The sequence below is a fragment of the Cetorhinus maximus genome, chromosome 34, assembly GCF_964194155.1.
Source record: "Cetorhinus maximus chromosome 34, sCetMax3.hap1.1, whole genome shotgun sequence".
Taxonomy (NCBI): Eukaryota; Metazoa; Chordata; class Chondrichthyes; order Lamniformes; family Cetorhinidae; genus Cetorhinus; species Cetorhinus maximus.
The window spans coordinates 4,588,209-4,616,099 of NC_135912.1; the positions used below are offsets into that span (position 1 = coordinate 4,588,209).

The 27,891-nt window shown below is 46.9% G+C and overlaps 1 protein-coding gene across 1 annotated transcript; it reads right to left on the bottom strand.

The window, feature by feature from the left end:
* Positions 1-528: 528 nt before the first annotated feature.
* LOC144671816 (G-protein coupled receptor 83-like) lies at positions 529-27,732 on the bottom strand. The gene is made up of 5 exons (XM_078533865.1): positions 27,405-27,732; positions 25,022-25,147; positions 20,278-20,411; positions 5,572-6,163; positions 529-1,638 (listed from the first exon to the last, which is right to left on the bottom strand). The coding sequence occupies exons 1-5, from the start codon at positions 27,729-27,731 to the stop codon at positions 1,609-1,611; spliced, it is 1,209 nt and encodes a 402-aa protein (XP_078389991.1). The 5' UTR covers position 27,732; the 3' UTR covers positions 529-1,608.
* Positions 27,733-27,891: the final 159 nt, after the last annotated feature.

Consider the following 27,891-nt stretch of genomic DNA (forward strand, 5'->3'; position numbering starts at 1 on the left):
GGATGGCAGATTTCCTTCCCTAAAGGGCATTAGTGAACCAGATGGGTTTTTACAACAATGGTTTCATGGTCATCATCTAGACTTTGAATTTTATTGAATTCAAACTCCACCATCTGTCATGCAGGATTCAAACCCAGGTCCCCAGAGTATTACCCTGGATCATTAGTCCAGTGACAATACCACTACGCCATTGCCTCCCCATAGAATTTGCTTCCTTACTTGCCCCCATTACCATCCCCTTTTGCCTCGCCTCCTTGTCTTGGTCTCCATTTACTCTCTCCTCCTCCTGCCTTCCCTTTTGCTCTTCCCTCCCCTCCCTGCCTTTCGCCGCTTAAAACCTGTTACATCTCAAACGTTTTCCAAGTTCTGACACGGGATCGTCAACCTTGAAATGTTAGCTCTGTTTCCCTCTCCACTGATGCTGACAGACCTGCTGAGTGCTCCCAGCATTTTCTGCTAATATTTCAGATTTCCAGCACATTTTCGGTGTTACGGTGAAGTCATTAGGAAAGATGATAGAATGTTATCATTTATTGCAAGAGAATCAATTGCAAAAGGAGGGAGGTTATGCTTCAGTTGCACAGGGCACTGGTGAGACCACACCTGGAGTACTGTGTATAGTATTGGTTTCCTTATTTAAGGAAGGATGTAAATGCATTAGAAGCAGTTCCAAGATGGTTTACTAGGTTCATACCAGGAATGGGTGGGTTGTCTTGAGAGGAAAGGTTGGACAGGTTAGGCTGGAGTTTAGAAGAGTAAGAGGCGACTCAATTGAAACCTTTAAGATCCTGAGGGGTCTTGACAGGGTGGATGTGGAGAGGGTGTTTCCTCTTGTGGGTGAATCTAGAACTAGGGGTCACTGCTGAAAAATAAGGGGTCGCCCATTTAAGACAGAGATGAGGAGAAATTGTTTCTCCCAGAGGGTCGTGAGCACTTGGAACTCTCTTCTTGAAAAGGTGGTGGAAGCAGAGTCTTTGGATATTTTTAAGGCAGAGCTAGATAGATTCTTGATTAACAAGGGGTTGAAAGGTTATCGGGGGTAGGCAGGGATGTGAGTTTGAGGTTATAGATCAGGTCAGCCATGATCTTATTGAATGGCAGAGCAGGCTCGAGGGGCCGAGTGGCCTACTCCTGCTCCAAATTCATATATTCATATATAATTATTCTCACTCCTCTGCTGTTCATTCCAAATGATGCAATCCATGGTCTAAAGTATGATTCAGCCCATGTGACCTATCTATAGGAGTCTCGATTTCAGCACAGCAATGGTGCAGGAGTAGATCGTGTAGGTTGGGCTTAGTTGCATCTTAGGATAAACATGGGAGGAACTCTCAAATTACGATGAACAAAGTATCAATAAGTACAACAAAGATTCTGACGGAGTGAGGTTGGTGGCCAGAGTTGAAAGAAAGTGCATTGGTCAAACATCAAGGTTCTGCTTCAGATCTGGTCTTGGACTAAGCCACGGATAAGAGCGTGGCATTCAAATTTTGTATGGATGTTTGTTTTATAAATCATCTGGTGGTTTGAGGTGGATGAACCAGAGTTCGGGCTCTTATTCCTGAGAGTCACCGATGTATGTGTTAGTTTGGAATTTGCCTGTGGTCATCAGGGGTTGCGAGGATTCGATGTATTTGCCTGTGAGGGAAAAATAATCAGGTGAGTTTGGAAGAAGGTGACCCTTCGGCCCATCTGAGACCCTTCAGCCCATCTGATTTCGTCGCAGCAGATTACCAGTCCTGTGGTCTACACTTTATAGCTTCTGAAACATCCAACCAAAAAGCTTGGTTTAACGTCTCAGCTGAATTATGGCACCTCTGACAATGTGGCACTCTCTTTGTGCCGCTGCACTCGCTCGGCACTGCATTGCCGTGCTCCCTCGGCAGTCCAGCACTCCCTTAGCACTGCAGCGCTCCCTTGGTACTGCAGGGTTCCCTCAGGACTGCACCACTCTCTCAGCACTGTGATGCCCCCTCGGCACTGTAACACTCCCTTGGCACTGGTGCTGCACTGCCATCTTAGGCGGGCACGAAAGATCCCACAACACTGTTTCGAAGAATAGCAGCAGGGCCCTCCCCAGTGTTCTGGGACAAGATTTATCCCTCAACCAACATCACTAAAAACAGATTATCCGGTCATTTATCACATTGCTGTTTGTGGGAGCTTGCTGTACAACCAATTGGTTGCTATGTTTCCTACGTTGCAACAATATCTACACTTCGAAAGTGGTTCACTGGCTATGTAAAGTGCTTTGGGACATCTGGCAGTCATGAAAGGCGCATATAAATGCAAGTCATTCACTTTATTGTACGGCCCACTCTACAGAGCATTGGCAAGACGACACCTGGAGTACCATGTACAGTTTTGGCCACTTTATTTAATGAGGGATATAACTTGCATCGGAAGCAATTTAGAGAAGGTTCACTTGATTGATTCATGGGATGAAGGGGCTTATCTTATGAGGAAAGGTTGAGCAGGTTGGGCCTGTACTCATTGGAGTTTAGAAGAATGAGAGGTGATCTTATTGAAATATGTAAGATTCTGAGGGGGGTTCTTGACAGGGTAGCTGCTGAGAGGATGTTTCCCCTTGAGGTGGGGGGGAATCTAGAACTTGGAGTCACAGTTTTAAAATAAGGTGTCTCCCATTTAAGAAGGAGATAAGGAGGAATTTCTTCTCTCAGAGGGTCATTCGTGTTTGGTATTCTCTCCCCCAGTGAGCAGTGGAGGCCGGGTCACTGAATATATTCAAGGCTGAGTTTGACAGATTTTTTTTGACAGATCGACAAGGGAGTCAAGGGTTATGGGGGGCAGGCAGGAAAGTGGAGTTAAGGCCACAATCAGATCAGCCATGATGGTATTGACTAGGGGGAAGCAGGCTCGATGGGCCAAATGGCCTACTCCTGCTCCTATTTCATATGATCCTGTGACCAAGCTGATTTCCATTGATTCCATAAGCACAGAGATAGATATCATATTCGATAGTCCCTGACTCCCTTCCTGGTCTGTATTGAGTTGGATCCTTTCAGCTGGTATCCAAATTGGCCTCAGTATCTTTTTGGCCTGGGAAGGGGCCAAATCAGTAGTGCTCCTGCTGGGTATTGCAGTGTCGCTTTGCATGACGGAGGCCCAGGTGACACTGACACAAGGGTCACTTGGGTACGTGGATGGAAATGAGATCAATCCAGCCAGCCAATCCATTCCCCCCACCACCCCTGCTCCAGCCCTGCATCCCTGCAAACTTATTTTCCCCGAGTGCCCATCTATTTTCCTTTCGAAATCATTCAGTGTCTCCGCTCCCACCCCTACTCGTGGACAGCGAGTTCCAGGTCATTACCGCTCGCTACGTAAAAGAGGTCTTCCTCACATTCCCCTCCCCCACACCCACATCATCTCTTGCCCAAAATCTTAAATCTATGTACCCCGCCGCACCCCCTCCCGCCACCAGTCCTTGTACCATTAGCCAATGGGAACAGCTTTTCTTTGTCTACCTTATCTAATCCTGTCATGATCTTGTGTCCCTCTATCAGATCCCCCCTCAATCTCCTTTGCTCCAAGGAGAACAATCCCAGCCTCTCCAACCCAACCTTGTAGCCAAAATCCCTCATCCCTGGAACCATTCTGGTAAATCTCCTCCGCGCCCTCTCAAGGACCCTCACATCCTCCCCAAAGTGTGGCTAGCAGAACTGGAGATGTCCCGAGGGAAATTAGCCCAACTAATCCACATTTACCAACCCCCTATTGAGCTCCCATTATTCTGCATTGTATCCTATTGTAATGAACCGTGCTTAGGCCACACCTAAAGTACTGCACACAGTTCTGCCCCTTTTTAAAAATGGATATCGGGACACTGAGAAGGTGCAAACAAGATCTGCAAGGGTGTCACCAGAACACAAGACTTAGAATCAGGAGTAGGCCATTTGGCTCCTCAACCCTGCTCTGCCATCCAATAAGATCTTGGCTGATCTGGCCTCAACTCCACTTACCTGTCCATCTCCCATAACCCTTGACTCCCTTATCAATCAAGAATCTATCTCGAATATATTCAATGACCCAGCCACCACTGCTCGTTGAGGAAGAGAAGTCCACAGACTAATACCCACCTGAGAGAAAAAAAATGTTCTCCTCATCTCAGTCTTAAATAGGAGGCTCCTTAACTGAGAGGAGACACCTATCAGGAAAGATTGAACAGGCTGGACCTCTTTTCTCCAAGATTATGAAGGGGTTTGACAGGGTTGACTTGGAGATGATGTTTCCACTTGTTGGAGGAGAGTAAGGGGTCATAAATATAAGATAAGCACGAACCAACCCAAGCAGGAATTCAAAAGCAACTTCTTTATCCAGGTAGTGGTGAGAATGTGAACCTCACTATCGCGGGGATTGGTTGAAGCAAATAGTATCGACCTTTTATTCTTTGATGGGAGGTGGTGCCCAACCCCAATTGCCCTGGAACTGAATGGGCTTGCTAGGTGATTTCAGAGGGCAGTTAAGAATCAACCACTTTGCTGTGGGCCTGGAGTCACATGTAGGCCAGGCCAGGTAAGGACAGCGGATTTCCTTCCTTGAAGGACATTAGTGAACCAGAGGGGTTTTTTCAACAATAGTTTCATGGTCACCCTTACTAAGGCTAGCTTTCAATTCCAGGTATTTTTAATTAATCGAACTTAAATTCTGCTGGGGTTTGAGCCCATACCCCCCAGAGCCTTAATCTGGGTTTCTAGGTTACTGGCCCAGTTACATTACCACAAGGCCACCATCTACCCCCATAGATACAGCTAAAGGGGACTTGGATAAACACATGAGGAAGAAAGGAGTAGATGGCTGTGACTGAGTTAGATGAAGACGGGTAGGAGGAGGCTTGTGTGGAGCATGGTCATGTCAGGATTGAACGGTCTCTTTCTGTGCTGTAAAACCTTGCTTAATCATATACCTATCTATATTTATCCTTGGGTAGTGCTTACTTCCGGTCCCACTTTTGTTGCTGTGACTGTCAATCATTCTTATATGCCATTCATTCAGCGCTGTGTGTCTAAACGGTTAGAATGAAAATCTTTGTACATAAACAGTTGCCTGTAACAGTGGGCTGAATTCTCCCCTCATTTGGGGGGGGGGTGGGGGCGGGTGGGAGTAATCGTGAACCAGATCGGCGCCTCCATTTTAAGTGGGCGGGCACACCAAGAAGCTCCCTGTGCGGGCGGGGGGTTGGGGATTCCCTGAGTCGGGGCCTGCGCTCTTTCTCGCACCTCAGGGAGTTTAGTTTAAGTTATGAAAAATTTAATTAAAGAAAAAAAAACTTTTAAGGACATGTCCCCTCATGTGAAACTGTCACATGAGCTGGGACATGTCCATTAATTTTTTATTTTAAAACTTTTTATTTAATTAATAAACCCTTCATGAAACCTCATCCCGCCCCCACTCGTCGACCAGAAAATTCTTACCAGTGTAGTTACAGGCTCTGGCCAGTAGCTGGTGATGTGGAGTGACTTCCAACTCTTCTACACAAAAAAAAAAGGCTATTCATCAAACTGACCGAGCAACACAGAAAATGTACCAGTCGGTTGAACATATACTTACAACTACGCCTTCCAGACCAGGCAATTTAGATTTCTTAGCTGCCATAGGTAGGCAAGGGTTGTAACTGCTCTGGTCCTCCAGCCAGGCCCTCCTAATGGCCCTGTTGGAGACAGGGGGCACCATCTTGCCCTCTGAGCTCTTCGGTCTCCAGCATCTGCCGAGGAGGGTCTTCAGCTCAGTGCGAAACTTGTCGTTCAACCAGCAGTAGATGAAGGGGTTGTAGCAGGTGCTGCTTGTGGCCAGCCAATGTAAGGTGAAATAGAGGGCATTGCTGCTCTCAATCAGCTGGCTAGAGATGAGGACCACGTAGCAGTTGAGGGGAGACCAGCAAACGGCAAAGACCACCACCACCAGCAACATCATCTTGATTGTCCTCTTCCTCTTGTGGCGCTGGGCGATGTACTGCTCCATGGTGATGTCCCCAATGGCGTTCCTCAGCCAGAGCTTCTTGGCCACCGCGGTGTAGACAATGGTGATCGCCAGCAACGGCAAAGCATAAAGGAGACTAAAAGTGGCCAGATCTAAGTACTTCCAGAACACATCAGATGGCTGTGGAAAGGCAGGGACACAAAGGCTTCGGACTGTTGTTTCCCTAGAATTGTAAAAGGAGGTTGCATAATGGGTAAGATGATAAGGACTAACGGGAGAAGAAATTTCTTCATTCAGAGAATGGTCACAGCACGGAAAGAGGCCATTTGGCCTGTCATGTCTGTGCTGGCTCTGTGAAGGCACAATTCACCTGGGGCCATTCCCCACCTTCGCCCAGTAACCCTGCACATTCTTCCTTTTCAGATAACAATCCAATTCTCTCCTGAAAGCCTCGACTGAATCTGACTCCACCACACTATCAGACAGCGCATTCTGGATCCCAACCACTCGCTGTGCAAACAACATTTTCTTCATGTCACCATTGTTTCTTTTGCCAATGACCTTAAATCTGTGCCATCTGGTTCTCAATCCTTCCACCAATGGGAACAGTTTCTCCCTCTCTACTCTGTCTAGACCCCTCATGATTTTGAACACCTCTATCAAATCTCCTCTCAACCTTCTCTTCTCCAAGGAAAACAGTCCCAACTTCTCCAATCTGAAGTTCCTTATCCCTGGAACCATTCTCATGAGACTTTTCTGCACCTTCTCTAATTGCTTCACACCCTTCCTAGAACTGGACGCAATACTCCAGTTGAGGCCAATTTAGTGTCCCATATATGTTTATCAGGACAGAGAGTTCTAAATTTTGCAATTCTATGCTCCAAATAGTTTAGTCGTTGAGTATATTCAGGACAGAGATCAATAGATTATCAAGGGATATTAGCCTTTATACAAAGGGATTGGACTATAAGAGTAAAGAAGTCTTACTAGAACTTTATAAGGCCCTGGTGAGACCACATCCGGAATATTGTGCACAATTTTCACTTCCTTACTTAAGGAACGATATACCTGCCCTGGCGGGAGCACAACAAAGGTTCAGTAGACTGATTTCTGAGATAAAGGGATTGTCCTATTACGAGAGACTGAGCCTAGAGAACTTAGAAGAATGAGAGGCGATCTCATTAAAACATAAAATTCTTAAAGGATTTGACAGGCTAGATACGAGGAGGATGTTCCCCCTGGCTGGACAGCAGAGAACTAGGAGGTCACAGTCTCAGAATAAGGCTACTTCGCACTGAAGAGAAATTTCTTCACTCAGAGGGCTGTGAATCTTTGGAATTCTCTAACCCAAAGAGCTGTGAATGCTCAATTGTTGAGTATATTCAAGGCTGAAATTGATAGATTTTTGGGTACTAAGGTAATTAAAGGGTAGGGAAGGACAATGGAGTTGAACTAGAAGACGGCCTATGATCTTACTGAGTAATGGAGCAGGCTCAAGGGGCCGAATGGCCCACTTACTCCCAATGTTATTCCTCCTCCTTCAGTTGCCATGCCCTAAGAAGGTATTGGCAGCCATGGACCTCCATTAGATTGGTCCATGATTATGGATCAGAATGATATGATTATACTTGGCAAATAGTGCAGTGGTTTGCCATTACCTTCTGCAGTATGCCAGACAACTCTTACTCATTGGAAGGGTTTACAGGCAGATAATTGACCTGATTGAGGGAATCATAAATCAATTTATTGGCCGTGTCACAAAGCATCTTCCATGGCCATCAAGTCCTGAGGTGGAACTCGAACTCAGAGGAAGGGGTGCTACCCACTGCACCACAAGACCTCCCTCTAACGTTCTTAGATCTTATAACGCTAATTGTGGCGAGGATGTTATAATGATGTACAGGGATCAATGGAATGAATTCACTCCGAATAAGGTAATACAGATGGCACTAAAGAAAGACTTGTATTTATCCACCACTGTCCATAACCCCAGTACATCCCAAAGCACTTTACAGATGATGCAACAACTTTTGAAATGCAGCCACTGTTGCAAGGTAGGGAAACACGCACAGCAAGATCCCACAAACAGCAATGATACAAATGACCAGGCGAACAACCTTGGCATTGCGGCTGGAGGGATAAATGTTGACCAGGACACCGGGCGAACTTCCCTGCCTTCCTGTTCAATAATGGCTACGGGAAGCAGAGGCGTAATGGTAATGTCACTGGGGTCATGGGTTCAAATCCCACCACGGCAGCTGGTGGAACTAAAAATCCAATGAATAAACTGAAATTGAAATGGTGAGCATGAAACCTTCAACATAAAAATCCATCTAAGGGTAGCATCCCTACCTGTGGGCCAGAAACTCTGGGTTCGAGTTCACCTTCACTTCAGGACCTGACGGCCACGTTGGTGATCAACATCCCTTTAGGAAAGGAAATCTGCCATCCTTACCGGGTCTGGCCTATATGTGACTCCAGTTCCACAGCAATGTGGCTGACTCTTAACTGCCCTCTCGTTTCAAGGGCAATTTGGGGTGGGCACGAATAATGGCCTTGCCAGCAACACCCACATCCCATGAAAGAAGAAATGGGGGGAGAAAAGCTGTGTATTACACAAGTTAGACCACGGCTTGAGTACTGGGTTCCGTTCTGGTGACCACATTGCAGGAAAGGTGTGACCGCACTGCAGAGGGCCCAGAGGAGGTTCACAAGGATGTTTCCTGGGCTGGAGAATTTTAGCAGCAAGGAAAGATTGGATAGGCTGGGGTTGTTTTCATAGCATTAGAGGGCTGACTTACCGAGGTGCATAAAATTCTGAGGAGTCTAGGTGGAGTAAACAGCAAATGGCCGATTTACCTGAGCACGGTTGGGCGGCTGGGTTGGGTTGGGTTTGGGAGGGTTGGGGGGTGCTTCTAAAACCAGGGGGCATATATTTCAAGCCATTGGTAGAAGAATTACAGGTGAGAGGAAGAAACATTTTATTTCCCTGGGACTCATTGCAGAGAGTGCTAGAGAGAGAAACCCTCACCACATTCAAAAAAATACTTGGATGTCTGTTCAAAAGCCATGAACTGCAAGGCTATTGAGGGAAGTGGGAGGGGACTGGGTAGTTCTTCATCAACCAGCACAGACATGTTGGGCCAAATGGCCTCCCCTATGTCATAATCTTTCTACGATTTCTGTATGTGATTTGTTACAAGTACAAAGTTTATCAGATTGTTATGTTTGGGGGCTGTCTCTTTAATTTAGGGTAAAATGGAGGAATGAAGGGGATCATATGGGCTTGTTCTGATTTCTGTCTGACAATGAGCTTGGCTGGCTTGGTTGCTAAAGGCTAAAGGTTAAAGGGGGGGGGTATGTTGTTTTGCTGGGAAGAAGAAACAAAATGTTCACATCTATAGACTATGGCAAGGGCATCCGTGCTAACTATGTGTAGACAATTAGTCTACAAGGCTCATAGGGAGGTATTGGGAATGCCAGGTTTTGTAAAGAGTTATACTTTAAACTGTCTATTTAATTCCAAGATAGAATAGAGCTGGGGGTCTAGAGGATAGCTAATCAGCATTTCTACCCAGATACAAGGCCCATATGATTCACATTGCCATGGAGATGGACTTTGAGAGGGAAAGAGTCCATAGCAAGTCACTGTAGTATCGGGTTACAGGGTTTTACTTAAGATATACCTGAACCTCATGGAGGGGTCAGTCTGCAAGAATCTGAAAGAGAGAGAGAGAGAGAAATAGAGATAGAGGCAGCCAGTCTCTATTGTTCACCACACAGAATGCAGTGAAAGCTCATAAGTGGATTAAAGAGATTAAGTTTGTGAGGATTTAAACAGGGCTGGAAGATTCGCCTACCTTTGGCCAGAGGGGAGAATTTTGAGTGTAACCCTCACCATGAAAGTCAGTTCAGGGATTAGTTATCCAGCTGGAAAAGGAAAAGCAAAGCAAGCTATCAATAGCTTTGGACTGGTGCCTGGAGAATGAAGTGTCCACTTAAGGGGCAGAGTAAATTATAACCATGGAAGGGGTTTTCTGGACATTTTAATAGTTACATGGGAAAATTTTCTGCGGTTTAGAGTATAAGTTGCCTCCTGAAATAGTGTTTGGTCAAAGTTGCTTTTAGTTTGCTTGTTACAGTAGAAGTCTTAAAACTTGAACTTCTGTCGTGTGATCATCTCAGTCAGTCACTGGAAATTTGAATTTATTTTTTAAAATTATCAGTCACTATTGGGATCATAACAGACTGCAGACTCCCTGACTTGGGAATGACCCACCTGAAAGGGAAGGCAGAGCATGGGTTTAACACTTGGCTCGGAAGGCCGTACCCTGCTGACAATGCAGCACTCCCCCAGTGACTGCGTGGGAGAAGGTCATGAAATGGTGTGGTGCTTGAAGCCACAATCTTGTGATTCAGCAAAAAGGGGGCTCCCATCTAGCTGGGAGAAAGGGGTGCTGAGGGACACTCTAATGCTTGGGAAAGCCGCTGTAGAGGCGCAATGGGGAAAGGACACTGTCAAAGGCTTTTCAGCCACAGTGCAGGGCATTGGTGATACCATACCTGGAGAGTTTTGGTCACCTTACTTAAGGAGGAATATACTTGCATTGGAAGCAGTTCAGAGAATGTTCACTAGGCTGATTCCTGGGGTGAAGGGGTTTGTCATACACTTTGGCAGGAAGAATAGAGGTATAGACTATTTTCTAAATGGGGAGAGAATTCAGAAATCTGGAGTGCAAAGGGACTTGGGAGTCCTAGTCCAGGATTCTCTTAAGGTTAACTTGCAGGTTGAGTCGGTAGTTAGGAAGGCAAATGCAATGTTGGCATTTATTTCGAGAGGACTAGAATATAAAAGCAGGGATGTGCTGCTGAGGCTTTAATAAGGCTCTGGTCAGACCACATTTAGAATATTGTGAGCAATTTTGGGCCCCGTATCTCAGGAAGGATGTGATGGCCCTGGAGAGGGTCCAGAGGAGGTTCACGAGAACGATCCCAGGAATGAAAGGCTTAACATATGAGGAACATTTGAGGACTCTGGGTCTATACTCGATGGAGTTTAGAAGGATGAGGGGGTATCTGATTGAAACTTACAGAATACTGAAAGGCCTGGATAGAGTGGATGTGGGGAAGATGTTTCCATTAGTAGGAGAGACTAGGACCCGAGGGCATAACCTCAGAGTAAATGGAAGACCTTTTAGAACAGAGATGAGGAGGAACTTCTTTAGCCAGAGAGTGATGAATCTATGGAATTCATTGCCACAGAAGGTTGTGGAGGCCAGGTCATTGAGTGTATTTAAGACCGAGATAGATAGGTTCTTGATTGGTAAGGGGATCAAAGGTTACAGGGAGAAGGCGGGAGAATGGGGTTGAGAAACTTATCAGCCATGATTGAATGGCAGAGCAGACTCGATGGGCTGAATGGCCTAATTTCTGCTCCTATGTCTTATGGTCTTATGGTCTTATGAGGAAAGGTTGAGCAGGTTGGGCCTATACCCATTGGACTTTAGAAGAATGAGAGGCGATCTTATCGAGACATTGAGATGCTGCGGGGAGCTGGTAACCCGTGTAGGAATCCTTGGGCTGTATGCCTGACATGGATGTACATTGTGAACATGAAGAGTACTGAAAATTGTCTGGAGGCACCTCAGAGTGGAACACACTGCAGGGAAAAAAGTTGAATTCTACTGCACTTCCTGCAATATTAAATTTGAAACGCTCGAGAATGTACTTTATTACAAGTTTTACGAATAAAGTATACTTTTGTAAATAAAAAGAGAACAGCAAGCACTGATGTTGCGCACTGACCCTGGACACGATGCATGAGACACTTCAAACAGCTGAAGACGCTGAACGAGTTTGCTCTGGGCACTATGTCCACCCTCTCAGCAAAATGGTTGAGCATTTCGAGTGACAATCCGCTTGTTGTGTATGCATGTGGAGCCCAGCTTTATCCATTCACCCTTCAAATCTAATGGAACACTTGCCCTCTACGCATGGCGTGTTTAATTTACAAAACGCAATTTACAAGTCAATGAGGAGAAAATACACTTGAACTGACAGATAATAGAGCTTTTACAAGACCGCCTTCAAAACAGGAACAAATTAAAAAGCTTTTAAGGGCAATCCGTTGGCGACATTAGAAATGTTTTGTTCATTTACTTTGAGAGATCTGTAACTAAGAAATCAAACGGTCAGAATTATTTTTTTGGGGAAGGGTCAGCAACAGTTGCCATAGGCACCCTCATCATCGGTTACATATTTTATACATTATTATTATTCAAATAGAGAGACACTGCAGAATGCTGCGGTACAGAGGGATTTGGGTGTCCTGGTACATGAATTACAAAAAAAAGTCAGTCAAATAGTAATTAAGAAGAAAAAGAGAATGTTGGCCTTTATGGAAGGGGGATGGAGTATAAAAGTAGGGAAGTCTGGCTACAGCTGTACAGGGCGTTGGTGAGACCAGACCTGGAGCACTGTGGACAGTTTTGGTCACCTTACTTAAGGAGGGATATACTTGCATTGGAAGCAGTTCAGAGAACGTTCACTCAGCTGATTCCTGGGATGAAGGGGGCTTGTCTTATGAGGAAAGATGGAGCAGGTTGGGCCTGTACTCATTGGAGTTTAGAAGAATGAGAGGTGATCTGATTGAAACATTAAGATTCTGAGGGGACTTGACAGGTTAGATGCTGAGGGGAATGTTTCCCCTTGTGGAGGAATCAAGGGATCACAGTTTCAAAAATAAGGGGAGATGAGAAGGAATATTTCCTCTCAGAGGGTCATTAGTGTTTGGAATTCTCTTCCCCAGAGAGCTGTGGAGGCCGGGTCATTGAGTATATTCAAGGCTGAGTGAGACAGGCTTTTGACCAACAAGGGAGTCAAGGGTTATGGTGGAGGGGGCAGGCAGGAAAGTGGAGTTAAGGTCACAATCGGGTCAGCCATGATCTTATTGAATGGCGGAGCAGGCTTGAGGGACCAAATGACTCACTCCTGCTCCTATTTCTTATGCTCCTGTGTTGTGTTGTCCCAGGTGAGGAGTTGCCTGGCCAAACTCCCACCTTTCAGCTACTGTAAACTTCAGCTCATCGAAAACTCTGTCCTATCTCAGACAAAGTGCCACTCACCCTTTACCCCCACTGTACTCACTGACCTACATGGGCTCCCAGTCCAATGCTACCTGGATTTTATAACTGTCTTCCTCTCATTCCAATCCCCACATGGCCTCGCCTCTCCCCACCTCTGTAATCTCCTCTAGCCCTACATCCCTTCGAGATCTCTTCTCCCCTCCAATCCTGGCCTCTTATGTATCCCTGGTTTTAATTGTTCCACCATTGGCGGCCGTGCCTTCAGCTACCTGGGCTCTAAGCTCTGGAATTCCTTCCCTAAACCTCTGGGCTTCTGCCTCCTCCTTGAAGACGGTCCATAAACCAAGCTTAGTCATACATCCTAATATCATCTTATGCCGCTCTGTGTCAAACTTATTTTGATAACACTTCTGCGAAGCACCTTGGGATGTTTCCCTCCCCTTGTCAAGCAAGTAACAGCGCAAGAGGTGCAGGATAAATGTTTAACTAGTCGGGCCCTTCTCCAGCAACATCTAGTACGTTGTGGGAGAGCAATCTTGTTCCAGCACAGCTCTTGACAAACGCAGATGGTCCTTTGCTGAGAGGGAGACATATTGCTGAATCTTTTCATCCGGGACTCATCAGGACAAATGCAAGGATGCCAAATTTCAAACAGTCACAACAATTTATACCACAAGCGAAAAGGGGTGCTGGTTGGCTGGGAAGTTGAACCTGATTGGCCGAGGCGTTTCTTTGGAGAAAGCAACAGGGAACTATAGGCTCCCCAAGCTTCCAGGTAACTTCAAAAAAGGTGCAAGGCTTGAACATATTCCTTTTGCTTGCAGAGGATGTGTCCCAGCGTGTGAATATATGTCATTTCTAGCAAGCTTAAATGAGCCATGTCACGAGCTTGACTGATTATCTTAAACCTGTTCTTAATGTAACTAATAGCACATTCAGGATTGTTCAGCAAGTGCTGAAAGTAGGTAGGAGAGTAAGTTGTGAAGAGGACATAAGGAGGTTACAAGGGCTATATATAAGTTAGGTGAGTTGGCAAAGATCTGACAAATGGAGTATGATGTCAGCAAATGTGAGGTTGCCCATTTTGGCAGGATGAATAAAAAAGCAAGCATATTATCTAAATGGTGAAGAGCTATGAGCGCTGAGATGCAGAGGGATCTGGGTGTCCTAGTGCATGAAGCGTGAAAGGTTACTATACAGGTACAGCAAGTAATTAGCAAGGCTAGTTGAATGTTTTCATTTATTGCAAGGGGAATTGAATACAGGAGTTGGAAGGTTATACTTCAGTTATACAGGGCATTAGTGAGACCACATCTGGAGTACTATGTACAGTATTGGTCTCCTTATTTAAGGAAGGATGTAAATGCGTTGGGAGCAATTCAGAGAAGGTTTACTAGTTTAATACCTGGAATGGGCAGGTTGTATTATGAGGAAAGGCTGGACAAGCTAGGCTTGTACCCCCGCTGGGGTTTAGAAAAGTAAGAGGTGACTTCATAAGATCCTGAGAGGTCTTGACAGGGTGGATGTGGAGAGGATGTTTCCTCTTGTGGGAGAATCTGGAACTAGGGGTCACTGTTTAAAGATAATTTAAGGCCGAGATGAGAAAAAATCTTTTCTCGCAGAGGGTTGAGAGGCTTTGGAACTCTCTTTCTCAAAAGGTGGTTGAGGCAGAGCCTTTGAATGCCTTTACAGCAGAGGTAGATGGATTCTTGATAAGCAAGGGGGTGAAAGGTTATCGGGGGTAGGCAGGAGTGTGGAGCTGAGACTACAAGATCAGCCATGATCATATTGAATGGTGGAGCAGACTCGAGCGGCCAAGTGGCCTACTCCTGCTCCTAATTCATATGTTTGTATGCTGTCCAATTGCAACATCACATCTAACAGAAGACATTTGTATTTGCTGGTTTAGGACAGTCTGTGCTCCTACCAACCTTTTGAGCAACATTGTGTATGAATTTCAGTGCTGTTGTAACACCAGGTACATAGACCATACTTCCCAGTGATTGGCTGATTGAATCAAACAGGAGGAGGTGGCGGGACCGGTGGACTAATATTCCAGAGACCCAGGGGTAACGCTCTGGGGACTGAGGCTCAAATCCCACCACGGCAGATGGCGAAATTCGAATTCAATAAAGATCTGGAATTAAAAGTCTGATGAGGACCATGAAACCATTCCCAACTGCTGTAAAAATACAGCCGGTTCACTAATGTTCTTTAGGGAAGGAAATCTGTTGTCCTTACCCGGTCTGGCCTACGTGTGACTCCAGACCCACAGCAGTGTAGTTGACGCTTAAATGTCCCCTGGATGAGGACAATCAGGGATGGGCAATAAATGCTGACCTAGCCAGCAATGCCCACATCCCATTTATTCATCCAGCTGTTCGTGGCGGGCAGAGTACAGACCATCCTCAACCAGCGGTACTTATGTTCAGTTCAAGTTCGGTACTACCGAAATGGTGCCAGATACTTCAGAAAAGTCTGCCATCAGTTCCAAGTGCCTGCCGAGAGGGACAGCCATTTTCAGAAGATGATGGGAACATTCCCAATGGGAACATTCACCGTCACCTCGCCAGTAACTTTGGGTCTGGGAAACAGACTTAACGCTAACTTAACCCACGGGTGACCTTACTCCTCCTGGATGACACGGTGTCCCGGCCACTGAGGGTAGAGTACAGAGTCCCGTGTTTATGTGCACCACCAGGGGATCTGGCTTCATGCCACAGGCCGGTGGTGCACCAGGAATAAATGGGGAGCTATAATTTTGAACCAACACCCCCTCCCCCCTTCCAATCAACTCCACTGTCCTATTCATAAAGTCCGCTGCAATTAAATTGCACAGAATGATCCCACTTGAACTCCACTTGCCTCCGAGTGGCACACCTGAGCCTAGATTCCTTTCTTTTTGTCGAATATATAGAGAAAAAGTACCACAGAGGTTGCTTCAAATTGCAGGATTTAAAGTGCCCACTCTCCCACACCATCAATTATAACAAACTTGAACAAACGTGGAGAGGATTTTTAAGTGCCACAGACAAGGTTACATGTTGACGGCACCAGTCACTGCTTTGGAGGCAACCTTCAAGTCAGAGGTCGGCTTGATCATAGAGACAAGCCAGGACAGGTGTGTTATGGGACTAACATTCTGGAGACAAGAGTACAAATATCACCAAGGCAGATGGGAAGTTTAAAATCAGTTAATTAAATAAATCTGGAATCAATTTATTATTTTATTTTATGGACAAAGGCTTTACCCTGACATGTCTGACTAGCCATGACTCATACCAGAGGAATTTCTCACCTTCAGAAGCCAGCAGGGACCTTGTTACCTTTAAAGAGGCACTAATGCCCCTGTGACTGAAGAAAATAGAGTAAATAGTGAGGAGGATAGCCTTAGATTACAGGAGGATATAGACGGGCTGGTCAGATGGGCTGATCAGTGGCAAATGGAATTTAATCCGGATAAGTGTGAGGTGATGCACTTGGGCAGGACAAACAAGGCACGGGAATACACAATGCATGGTAGGACCCTGGGAAGTACTGAGGATCAGAGGGACCTTGGTGTGCATGTCCACCGGTCCATTAAGGTAGCGGGACAGGTAGATAAGGTGGTTAAGAAGGCATATGGGATACTTACCTTTATTAGCCAAGGCGCAGAATATAAGAGCAGGGAGGTTATGCTGGAACTGTATAAAATGTTTGTTAGGCCATAGCTAGAGTATCGCATGCAGTTCTTTTCCCCTTGGTGGAGGGATCAATAACCGGGCGCATAGATTTAAGGTAAGGGGCAGGAGGTTTAGAGGGGATGTGAGGAAAAATGTTTTCACCCAGAGGGTGGTGGGAATCTGGAACTCACTGCCTGAAAGGGTGGTAGAGGCAGAAACCCTCATAACACTTAAGAAGTATTTGGATGTGCACTTGTGATGCCATGACATACAAGGCTATGGGCCTAGTGCTGGAAAATAGAATTAGAATAGTTTGGTACCTGTTTGACTGGCACAGACCTCAATGGGCCGAAGGGACTTTTTCTGTGCTGTAGACCTCTATGACCCTATGAAAATCAAGTTCCAAAGCAATGCACCAACCCTCCTTTACATTTCTAAGGCAGAGCTGTGGCCAACGGAGACGGTTTGTCAAAAGGGACCCTGACTCCTCTATTAAACCTCTCAGGGTACAAGACCTGGGAAAATACATCCTTTGTCCAAAACCAAGGAGAAGTAGTGGGGAGTATATCACATGACCTCCCCCAAGCTGCTAGAACCTGTAATATTGCCATGTGGAACTGAACCCAGGCAGGCTACCATTTTACCATCCAACAGGCAGCAGCAGAAAGAGCTCTGTCCGGGTATATTGCCTGGCCCTCACCTACACTGTGAACTACTGGAACATCGGAACTCCTGTATCTGTGCCTATAAGACTCATTCATCTCTACGTGCCTTCTCCCATCGGGGAAGCCCTCACTTCTGGGAAGACAGATTATCTTGCAACAGCTCCAGCCTGCTAATCTCTGAAGGAATACAGCACTGGACCTTTAGATTCTGGACCCTGGACTCACATGAAACTATAACTTATTTTTATCGTGGTCTTGCCATTGCCCCTTTCTTTCCCTTATCCCTCTTTTACTGTATGAGCACAAAAAGGGGCAGACGTTGCGAAACCTCTTTCCCACGTTTTGAGTGTGTGTAAAGTAAACCAACCCTTTTATTTGACTTTATCTCAAGTTTGCTGTGGGGTTATTAATAGGGTATTGGATCACTCCAAACTGAAGGGTTGGGGAGGCTACACCACCACTTATAAAGGGGGAAATCAAGAATCAAAAACACCTTTCTGTTTACGGGTGGGTAGTGAGAGGAGAAATCAGGTCTGTTTAAATTAAATCCCCTCCTATCCATAACAATGTAGACAGAACAGAGTAGTTTGGGAAAAGTGCAAGTAAAATGTTAAATGTTCTAACATATTCACTTGATGTGGAGCTTCACATATTTAATTTCGCCACGATAAATGATAAATTTGTTATGATATTAATGTTTATTTAAGTGCCTCAGCTCATGAGCTGAAACAGTTCCCCATGCTCACCAGACTGAACGGTTTAACAATGAGGGGTTTATAGTCTTTTGTGCCAGTGAAAAGCTTCTAATATTCCCCTAAATTCAACCTCTCCCATTCCATTCCATTCTATGACAACTCATCCCATTGCATCTCATCACACCACATCCCATTCTGACTCAATCCATTCCATCTTATCCCTTTCCATCCCACTCCATGATCCCTCACCCCCTTCATTGAACCTCACCCCAATTCAATCCCACCCCATCCCATTCTATTCTATCCCATTCCAATTAAACCCTGTCTCGTCCTAATTGATTTCATTTCATCTAGCAATATACCAATCCTTACCATCCCAATCCATTTCTCAATACTCATAGACGTTTACAGCACGGAAGGAGGCCATTCGGCCCATCACGTCCACGCCGGTCAACAAAGATCTGACTACACTAATCCCATTTTCCAGCGCTCGTCCCATAACCCCGGAGGCTATGGCTACACAAGTGAATATCTAAATACTTCTTAAATATTACGAGAGTTTCTGACTCAACCACCCTTTCAGGTATTTCATCTCCTCCAGGGGGCGAGAATTTAACTCCCATCCCCCTTGCACACATCTCAAGTACGCATGGGGAAACTGCAAGGGACTCAGCCTTGGGGAGGGCGAGAGTAGTATGGTAAAACACAGCAGGGGGCCATTCAGCCCATCGTGCCTGTTCTGGTTCCCTGAAGGAGATGTCCAATTCATCCCACTCTCCTGCTCTTTCCCTATAGCCCTGCAATTCTTTCTGCTTCAAGCATATATCCAATTCCCCTTTTGAAAGCTACCATTGAATCTGCTTCCACTGCCCTTTCAGACAGGGCATTCCAGAACACAAGGCCTTGCTGCTTAAAAAGAAAACTTTACATCTCCTACTTAGCCTTTTACTGGCCAGTTATCTTACATTGTGGAAAAGATCTTCTTAGATTTAAGAAAGGATCTCTCTGTTGACTTACAAACATACACTCGGCCCCTCGAGCCTGCTCCGCCATTCAATGAGATCATGGCTGATCTGACTGTGGCCTCAACTCCATATTCCCGTCTACCCCTGGTAACCTTTCACCCCCTTGCTTATCAAGAATCTATCTATCTCTGCCTTAAAAATATTCAAAGACCCTGCTTCCACCGCCTTTTGAGGAAGAGCGTTTCAAAGACTCACAGCCCTCTGAGAGATAAAAATTTCTCCTCATCTCTGTCCTCACTGGCCTAACCCTAACCCTAACCCCTTATTTTTAAACAGTGGCCCCTAGTACTAGGTTCTGCCACAAGAGGAAACATCCTCTCCATGTCCACCCTGTCAAGGCCCCTCAGGCTTCAAGATGGCACATTCCAATGACTGGAGGTTTGGAGCCCACCTCTGGCAGGTTTGGCAATGGGGGAATCGCAGAACTGTCAGATCCTCGGTCGTCCAGGGTGATTGTGATGCCTGACCACCCAACCTGGCTCACTGCTAGAAAGTAGAGGTGTGGGCTTCCTTCTCAGAACCCTGCTCATTCTCCAAGCTGTGCTCCTGGACAGGCCCAGGCTCCTGGACAGGCCCAGGCTCCTGGACAGGCCCAGGCTCCTGGACAGGCCCAGGCTCCTGGCATCTCCTGAGCCAGACGGAAGCCACATGTGAATAAAAGTTTCCACTTTTATTTTGAGCATGACCAATTTTAGAGAGGGGGGTCTTTGTGGTGCAGTGGATAACGCCCCCCCCTGCCTCTGAGTCCCACTTTGGGTTCAAGTCCCACTCCAGGACTTTTGATGGCCAAGGAACATTCATGGTTCATAACGCGGTCAAGCAGGCTGAGTGTCAACTTGTAAGTCCTCTCAACACTCACCAATGGCAGACCGGAGCGATCCAGGTCACCAAGCGATAGAAAGGAATTGGAGCCTCTACCATCGGTATCCAAAACTACAACATGCGTGTTAAAAGTATGTGTTGCCACAGCAACTGGGTCTCCTTGGAGTGTTGTTGTGGGGGGGGGTGGTGGTGGCGGTAGGGGGGGAAGGGAAACAGTGGCTGGATGGCCAGCGTGCACCAGATTCGTGCCAACGGCACAGGGTTCAATCCCCGTTCCGGCTGGGGTGGATTTGAGACCTGTCTCCCTTTCCCTACCTGCAGTGGGGGTTGAGGTACCGCAGGCAGAGAACTCAAGAGGAAAATTAATTTGAGGTCACACCTACCCGTACACAAAGCGGAATAATTTTTGATAGATGGCGTGCGGCAGAGAGAAGCAGGAAGCCAGGATCCAAATGCTCGTGATGCAGACGATTCCTCTGGGCACTGACATCCGAGGTCTTAGCGGATACATGATGGCCTGAAAATAAATACCAACAGCTATGTAATTATCTTAGCCCGCTGTGGCTTTCACTGAACCTAATGGATGATTCACTTCCAGCTCAGTCTGTGACACATAATCCGCACTCTGTGCGTGTTGATGACATCTTACAGTTCAAAACAACTTGGGGCGGGGTTGAGAGAGAAAATTTTCCCTTATGTCACCCCCGGGTCTTTTGCAAGTCATCTGGCCTGAGTTTGTGGATCTCAGCTCAGTGATTAAGGTGCTATTTCAGAGAGGGTGCAGTCGGGGGGGGAGATTTACCAGAATAGTCCTGGGGGTGAGGGATTTTAGCCACATGTTTAGGGTTGGAGAGGCTGGGGTTGTTCTCCTTGGAGTGAAGGAGGTGGAGGGGGGATATGATCGAGGGGTTCAAGATGATGACAGGTTTAGATAAGGTGGATAAAGAAAAGTCCTTCCCATTAACCCAGGGGATGTGTGGCATAGTGGTATTACCACTCTACTAATATCCCATCGACCCAGGGTAATGCACTGGGGTAACTGGGTTCAAATCCCACCATAGCAGATAGTGAAATTTGAGTTCAATTTTTGTTTTAATCAGGAATTAAAATTCTGATGATTATGAAACAATTTGTCACTCATGTCCTCCAGGGAAGGAAATCTGGCCTACACGTGACTCCAGACCCACAACAATGTGGTTGACTTTTAAATACCCTCTGAGCAAGGGCATTTAGGGATGGGCAATAAATGCTATCCTGGCCAGTGATTCCCACATCCCATGAACAAATAAATAAATTAGCTGGTGGCACAAGGACCGGGGGTAGGGGCACAGATTTTATGCTTTAATGCAAAAGATGCAGGAGTGGAGGGGAGGGGGGGAGGTGGTGGGGAGGCGGGGGAGGTGGTGGGGAGTTGGGGGCAGTTGGGGGAGTGAGGATGGTGGGGGAGGTGGGGGGAGTGCAGGGTGGTAGGGGAGTGGGGGTTGTGGAGGGTGGGGGATGGGGTGGGAGGTGTGGGGGGTAGGGGTTGGGGTGGTGGGGTGGGAGGTGTGGGGGTAGTGGGGGGCTGAAGAAAAAAAATTCATGCAGTGAGCGGCAATTACCTGTACTCACTGCCCATGAGGGTGGTGGATGTGGAAGCAATGAACGATATTGAAAGATAATTGGATAGGCACTTGAAGGAAATGAACTTGCAGGGCTACGGGGACCGAATAAGGGGGGTGGAACTGATTGAACAGCTCAGCAGGGAGCGGGGAGGAAGGTTAATGGACCAGAGGACCTCCTTCTGTCCTGTAAGCTACTCTATAACTTCAATGACCCTGGGTTGGGGATGGAGGGTGAGATTGGTGATGTCCCTTGTCCCGACTGTGACTGAATGGTTCCATTTCGCAAATTGGGTTCTAATTGTCCCGAGAAGGCGATGTTGGCCCATCCCCTTGAACCTTGTGGTGATGGTGCTCTAACAATTGTGCCAGAGGGGGTATTTCCAGGACAAGTTGAGGACTTGTTAGGGCCACTTCAGAGGATGGTTAGTTATAAAGAGTTAGATAGAGAAGGTGCAGAGAACAGTTACAAGGATGATACCAGAAATGTGTGGGTACACAGATGAGGAAAGTGGAGGCAGAGAGGGTCACGGGGAAGGGTTTTGAGAGGGGGGGGTCTTTCTTATGAGGAAAGGTTGAACAGGCTGGGCCTATATCCACTGGGGTTTCGAAGAATGGGAGGCGGTCTTATTGAAACATGTAAGATCCTGAGGGGACTTGACAGGGTGGATGCTGAGGGGTGGGAGAGATTAGACCTAGGGAACACAGCTTAAAAAGAAAGAGTCTCCCATTGAGATGAGAATTTTTGTCCCCTCAGAGGGTCATGAAACTTTGGAGCTCTCCCGGAGACCAGTGGAGGCGGGGTCAATGAATATTTTTAAGGCAGAGGTAGATAGATTCTTGACTAACAAGGGAGTCAAAGATTATTGGGGGTAGGCGGAATATGGAGTTGAGGCCACAATCAGGTCAGTCATGATTTTATTGAATGGCAGAGCAGGCTCGAGGGGCCGAATGGCCTACTCCTGCTCCTAATATGTATGTTACTGCAATGTTTTGATGGAGTGGATACGGAGAGCGTGATTCCTCTTGTTGGGGAAAAAGCAAAATTAGGAGTCATAAGGCAGTCACTTATAAATCCAATCGGGAATTCAGGAGCAACGTCTTCATCCAAAGAGTGGTGAGAATGTGGAACTTGGGACCACAGGGGGTGGTTGAAGTGAATAGCCTCGATACATCTAAGGGGGGTGCTAGACGAGAAGGGGGAAGAGAATCGGAGCTTACGGTGACAGATTTAGATGAGGAAACAGACAAAGACACGAAATAGGAGCAGGAGTAGGCCATTCGGCCCCTCGAGCCTGCTCCGGCAATTCAATAAGATTGTGGCTCACGTGTTTGGGTTTCAATTCCTGCATTCCCATCTACCCCCGATATCCTTCGATTCCCTTGCCTAACAAGAATCTATCTACCTCCACCTTAAAAATATTCACTGACCCCCGCCCCCACCACCTTCTGAGGCAGAGAGTTCCAAAGTCGCACAACCCTCAGAGAGAAAAAAATTTCTCCTCATCCGCGTCCTAAAAGGGTGACCCCTAATTTTAAAACGGTGGGTGCCCCCTATGTTCTGGACTTGCCCACAAGAGGAAACATCCTTCCCACACCCACCTTGTGAAAGATGGGAGGAGGCCCGAGTGGAGAATAAACACCAGCATGGACAAGTTGGGCCGAAGTTGCTTCTGTGTCGTACACCCTGTGTAATCTATGTAAGCCACACAGTGTGGGAAAGGTCAGACTGGGTAGGACAGGGGATGGAGTTACACGTGAGACAGGCCAGGTAGGAATGGAGGCAGGAGTCCCATGTTAGCCCAGGCCAGATAAGGGTGGCATATCCCCTTCTCTGGGACATTAAGCGATTTTGTTGGGCTTTTATGGCAAAATATCCGATATGGTGGCCATTTGTTTTTCTCACTTCCAGCCCACAAATTGTTGGATCTGGGACAATTAATTTTATATTTGACCCATGTTCAGAGCGGAACTCAGAACCTTTCATCTTATCGTCATGACCACAGCACAGTCCTTTCTCAGTCACATGATTTGAGTAACAAGATCATGTGGTAAAGGTCTGACCTTGAGAAAGAGGCTGGACAAGGTGAAGGACGGAGGGGCAGAGTATTTTTTTTAAATGCTGAGAGTCCGGGAGGTCTTGATGTCCAAAGGGACCTAGGTGTTCTTGATCATAATTCACTGAAAGCTAACAGGCAGGGGCAGCAAACAATTAAGAAGGCAACTGGTACGTTGGCCTTTACTGCAAGAGGATTTGAGTTAAAGATGTCTTGCTGCAGTTGTATAGCGCCTTGGTTAGACTGCACCTGAAGTATTGTGTACAGTTTTGGTCTCCTTACCTAAGGAAGGATATACCTGCCATAGCAGGAGTGCAGCAGGGGTTCACCAGACTAATGTATAAGCAAAATACCGCAGATGCTAGAAATCTGAAATAAAAACAGAAAATGCTAGAAAAACTCAGCAGGCCCATGACATCTTTGTCTATCCTACTTGGCCCCCACCTATCGCTGGCCTTCTGTCCAGCTTCACCTGTCCCACGTATAAATTTCGTCACATTTCTACCTCTCTCTAGCTCTGAAGAAGAGTCATACGGACTCGAAACGTTAACTCTGTTTCTCTCTCTCTCCACAGATGCTGCCGGACCTGCTGAGTTTTTCCCAACACTTCCTGTTTTTATTTCACCAGCCTTGATTCCTGGGATGGCGGGATTGTCACATGAGGAGCGACTGGGCCGACTAGGCCTGTATTCACTGGAGGTTAGAAGAGTGAGAGGTGATCTCATTGAAACGTATAAACTTCTTAAGGGGCTAGACAGGAAGGATAAAAGCAAAAAACTACTGCGGATGCTGGAAATCCAAAACAAAAACAGAATTACCTGGAAAAACTCAGCAGGTCTGGCAGCATCGGTGGAGAAGAAAAGAGTTTTGTCTGTGACATCTTTTGATTATCTGCTCCTATCACTGCTTGCTTGTCCCTACAACCACCCCACCCTCAACTTCTCTCTCCCCCCGCCCCCCCACCTTAAACCAGCTTATATTTCACCCCTCTCCTAACTACACTCAGTTCTGTTGAAGGGTCATGTGGACTCGAAACGTCACCTCTTTTCTTCTCCACCGATGCTGCCAGACCTGCTGAGTTTTTCCAGGTAATTCTGTTTTTGTTTTAGACAGGAAGGATATTTGCCCCCGCTGGGAGGTGTTTTCGAACCAGGGGATACAGTTGCAGAATAAGGGGTAGGCCATTTAAGACTGAGATGAGGAGGAATTTCTTCACTCTGAGGGTAGTGAAACTTTGGAATTCTCTGCCCTGGGATGGCTGTGGAGTCTGAATCATTGAGTATGTTAAAGATAGAAGACAATAGATTTCTACACATTTAGAACATCAAGGAATACGGGGACAGTGCAGTGTTGAGGTAGGCAATCAGTCATGATCTAGTTGAATGGCGGAGCAGGCGCGAGGGGCTGAATGGCCTTAGACTCGAGCGCCGAACAAACAGGACATGATACAAGAAGCCGCCTGAACTTACCTGGTACCTGTCGAGGGCGATGGCTGTCAGGGTGAGTGCGGAGACATGTAGTGAGCAGTACTGGGCGAAGCGGCTGACGTGACACATGGTCCTTCCGAAAATCCAGGTGCTGTTCACAAAGCGAACCTAGCGAACAACGTCAAGGTGAGTGCTGGGGCTGCAACCCTCCCACCACAAGCCAGGTTCCCTCGACCTCATCCCATGGCCCCCTTTGCCCCCCTCAGTCCAAGCAACTCAGTGTCCCTCGGGGTGAGCGGAGATTGTGCTCATGCCGACACTCCAGGGTGGGTGAGGTGTGGGGCTTTTAAGTTCAATGACGGAAGAAAAAGCAAAAAAGAAAGAAAGAGTTGCGTTTATTTAGTGCCTTTCGAGACCTCAGGGCATCCCAAGGTTTTCCACAGCCAATGAGGTGCTTCTGAAGTGTAGTCGCAGCTGTAAGCGTGAGTAACATGGAACTAAATTTGTTTACAGCAAGATCCCACAAACAGCAATCTGATAATGACCCGAAAATCTGTTTGGTCACAGAGGAAGGGACTACTGCCTCTCTACGAAATAATGCCATGGGGTCTTTTACCTCCGCTTTAACAGGCAGACAGGTTTCACTGCATTTGAAGGGCAGCACCTCCCTCAGTAAGTCACTGGGACTGCCAGGTTGGATTACATACTTCAGTCTCTGGACTGGGACTTCAACCTATGATGTGACAGGGTTACCATGGAGATATAGCTGATCTTGAAAGGTGACCAGATAGCTGAATCTGTTCCAAAACTGGCTCTCTGCTGGCTGGCTAAATGGATGAAAGGAATAATCAAAACTGGTACAGCACGGGGGTTAGATATAGAGTAAAGCTCCCTCTACACTGTCCCCATTAAACACTCCCAGGACAGGTACAGCACGGGGTTAGATACAGAGTAAATCTCCCTCTACACTGTCCATATCAACCACTCCCAGGGCAGGTACAGCACGGGGGTTAGATACAGAGTAAAGCTCCCCCTACACTGTCCCCATCAAACACTCCCAGGACAGGTACAGCACGGGGTTAGATATAGAGTAAAGCTCCCTCAACACTGTCCCCAACAAACACTCCCAGGACAGGTACAGCACGGGGTTAGATACAGAGTAAAGCTCCCTCAACACTGTCCCCAACAAACACTCCCAGGACAGGTACAGCACGGGATTAGATACAGAGTAAAACTCCCTCTACACTATCCCCAACAAACACTCCCAGGACAGGTACAGCACGGGGTTAGATACAGAGTAAAGCTCCCTTTACACTGTCCCCAACAAACATTCCCAGGACAGGTACAGCACGGGGTTAGATACAGAGTAAAGCTCCCTCTACACTGTCCCCAACAAACACTCCTAGGACAGGTACAACACGGGGTTAGATGCAGTTTCAAATCTCTTCAGGTTCCAAGTTTAAATCATACATCATTCTCCCCAAAACTGAAAGGGTGCTGGGGTGCGGCAGTATACAGAATCTCCCAGCTTCTCCCACCATCAGTCTGATTGCCCGCTTGCACCTCCTGCCCTCACTCATGCTGAGGTAGTGACAACATTTGAGTACCTCAGGGGCCATTCCCCAAGTGTGCAACCGGTCATGTTGTGTGGGATGGTTACTGGATACAGGACAGTACAAAACAGACACTTGACCCATGGGATAATCTTGGCTCAGTGGGCATTGAACCCATCACCGAGAGGTGAGGACAAGTCGCACTCCAACCCCTAGAGAACATAGATAAAAGCAAAATACTGCGGATGCTGGAAATCTGAAACAAAAACAAAAATAGCTGGAAAAACTCTGCAGGTCTGACAGCATCTGCGGAGAGGAACACAGTTAATGTTTCGAGTCTGTATGACCCTAACCCATTCTGTTGAAGAGTCATACGGACTCGAAACGTTAACTGTGTTCCTCTCTGCAGATGCTGCCAGACCTGCTGAGTTTTTCCAGCTATTTTTGTTTTTGTTGACCTAGAGCACATAACCTGGTGCCACACTGGGTGGAGCACCTCAACATCTCTCACGTGAATGCCACCTGCCCTCTCAGGGGGCCTATAATGCCTTGGCCTTGCTGAAGATTACAGCAGGGGAGATCGCCCTGGTCAGCATTTATTGTTCAACCAACGGTTCATTCATCTCAACGCTGCTTGTGGGATCTTACTGTGCAGCCCCTCATTCCCTTCATTTACAAGCGCCTTCGGGACATCCTGAAGTTCTGAAAGGCGCTATATAAATGCAAGTCTTTACCTCCGTGCCTCTCTTACAGGTGACTAACCTTGGCCGCGACTGGACCAGGGCTGGAAGCTTCTTTCGTTATTGCCTGACCGAGAAGGCTCTGTTCTACTCTAACCCAGTAAAATAATGAATGAATGAATGAAGACCTACCAGGGTGAAGGGGCTGTTGAGGAGGGTAATCATGAGGTCCGCAATTGCTAAGTTGGCAATGAAGAGGCTGGTGGCGGTGTTGACCCTCTTGCTTTTCACCACAACTTGGCACACCAGGAGGTTGCCAAAGAGGGAAATGGTGATGGTTACCGAGTAAGCCACGATCAGCAGCGCTTGGCCAGTGAGGTTCTGCAAGTCAGTGTCGTTGCGGACCGAGTTGATCAAGTTCCTGAGGAGGTCGAGGGAGAGGTTGCTGAAGGTTGACTCATTGTAGCCCCCGTAGGTCTGGTAGAGGTCCCCCCGGGAGAAGGCAGATTGGTTGGGCATAGCCAGCGGCTTAAGCAGCCTGGTCATGGGCCTCGTCAACCCCAATGCCAATCAGGATCCCGCTCCCCACCGTTCACCCAACACTGTCCTGGGAAACAACTCTATTCTTCATTGGGGTTGAACCAATCTGTTAGGGGACCGGGGGACGGGGTTGATGGTC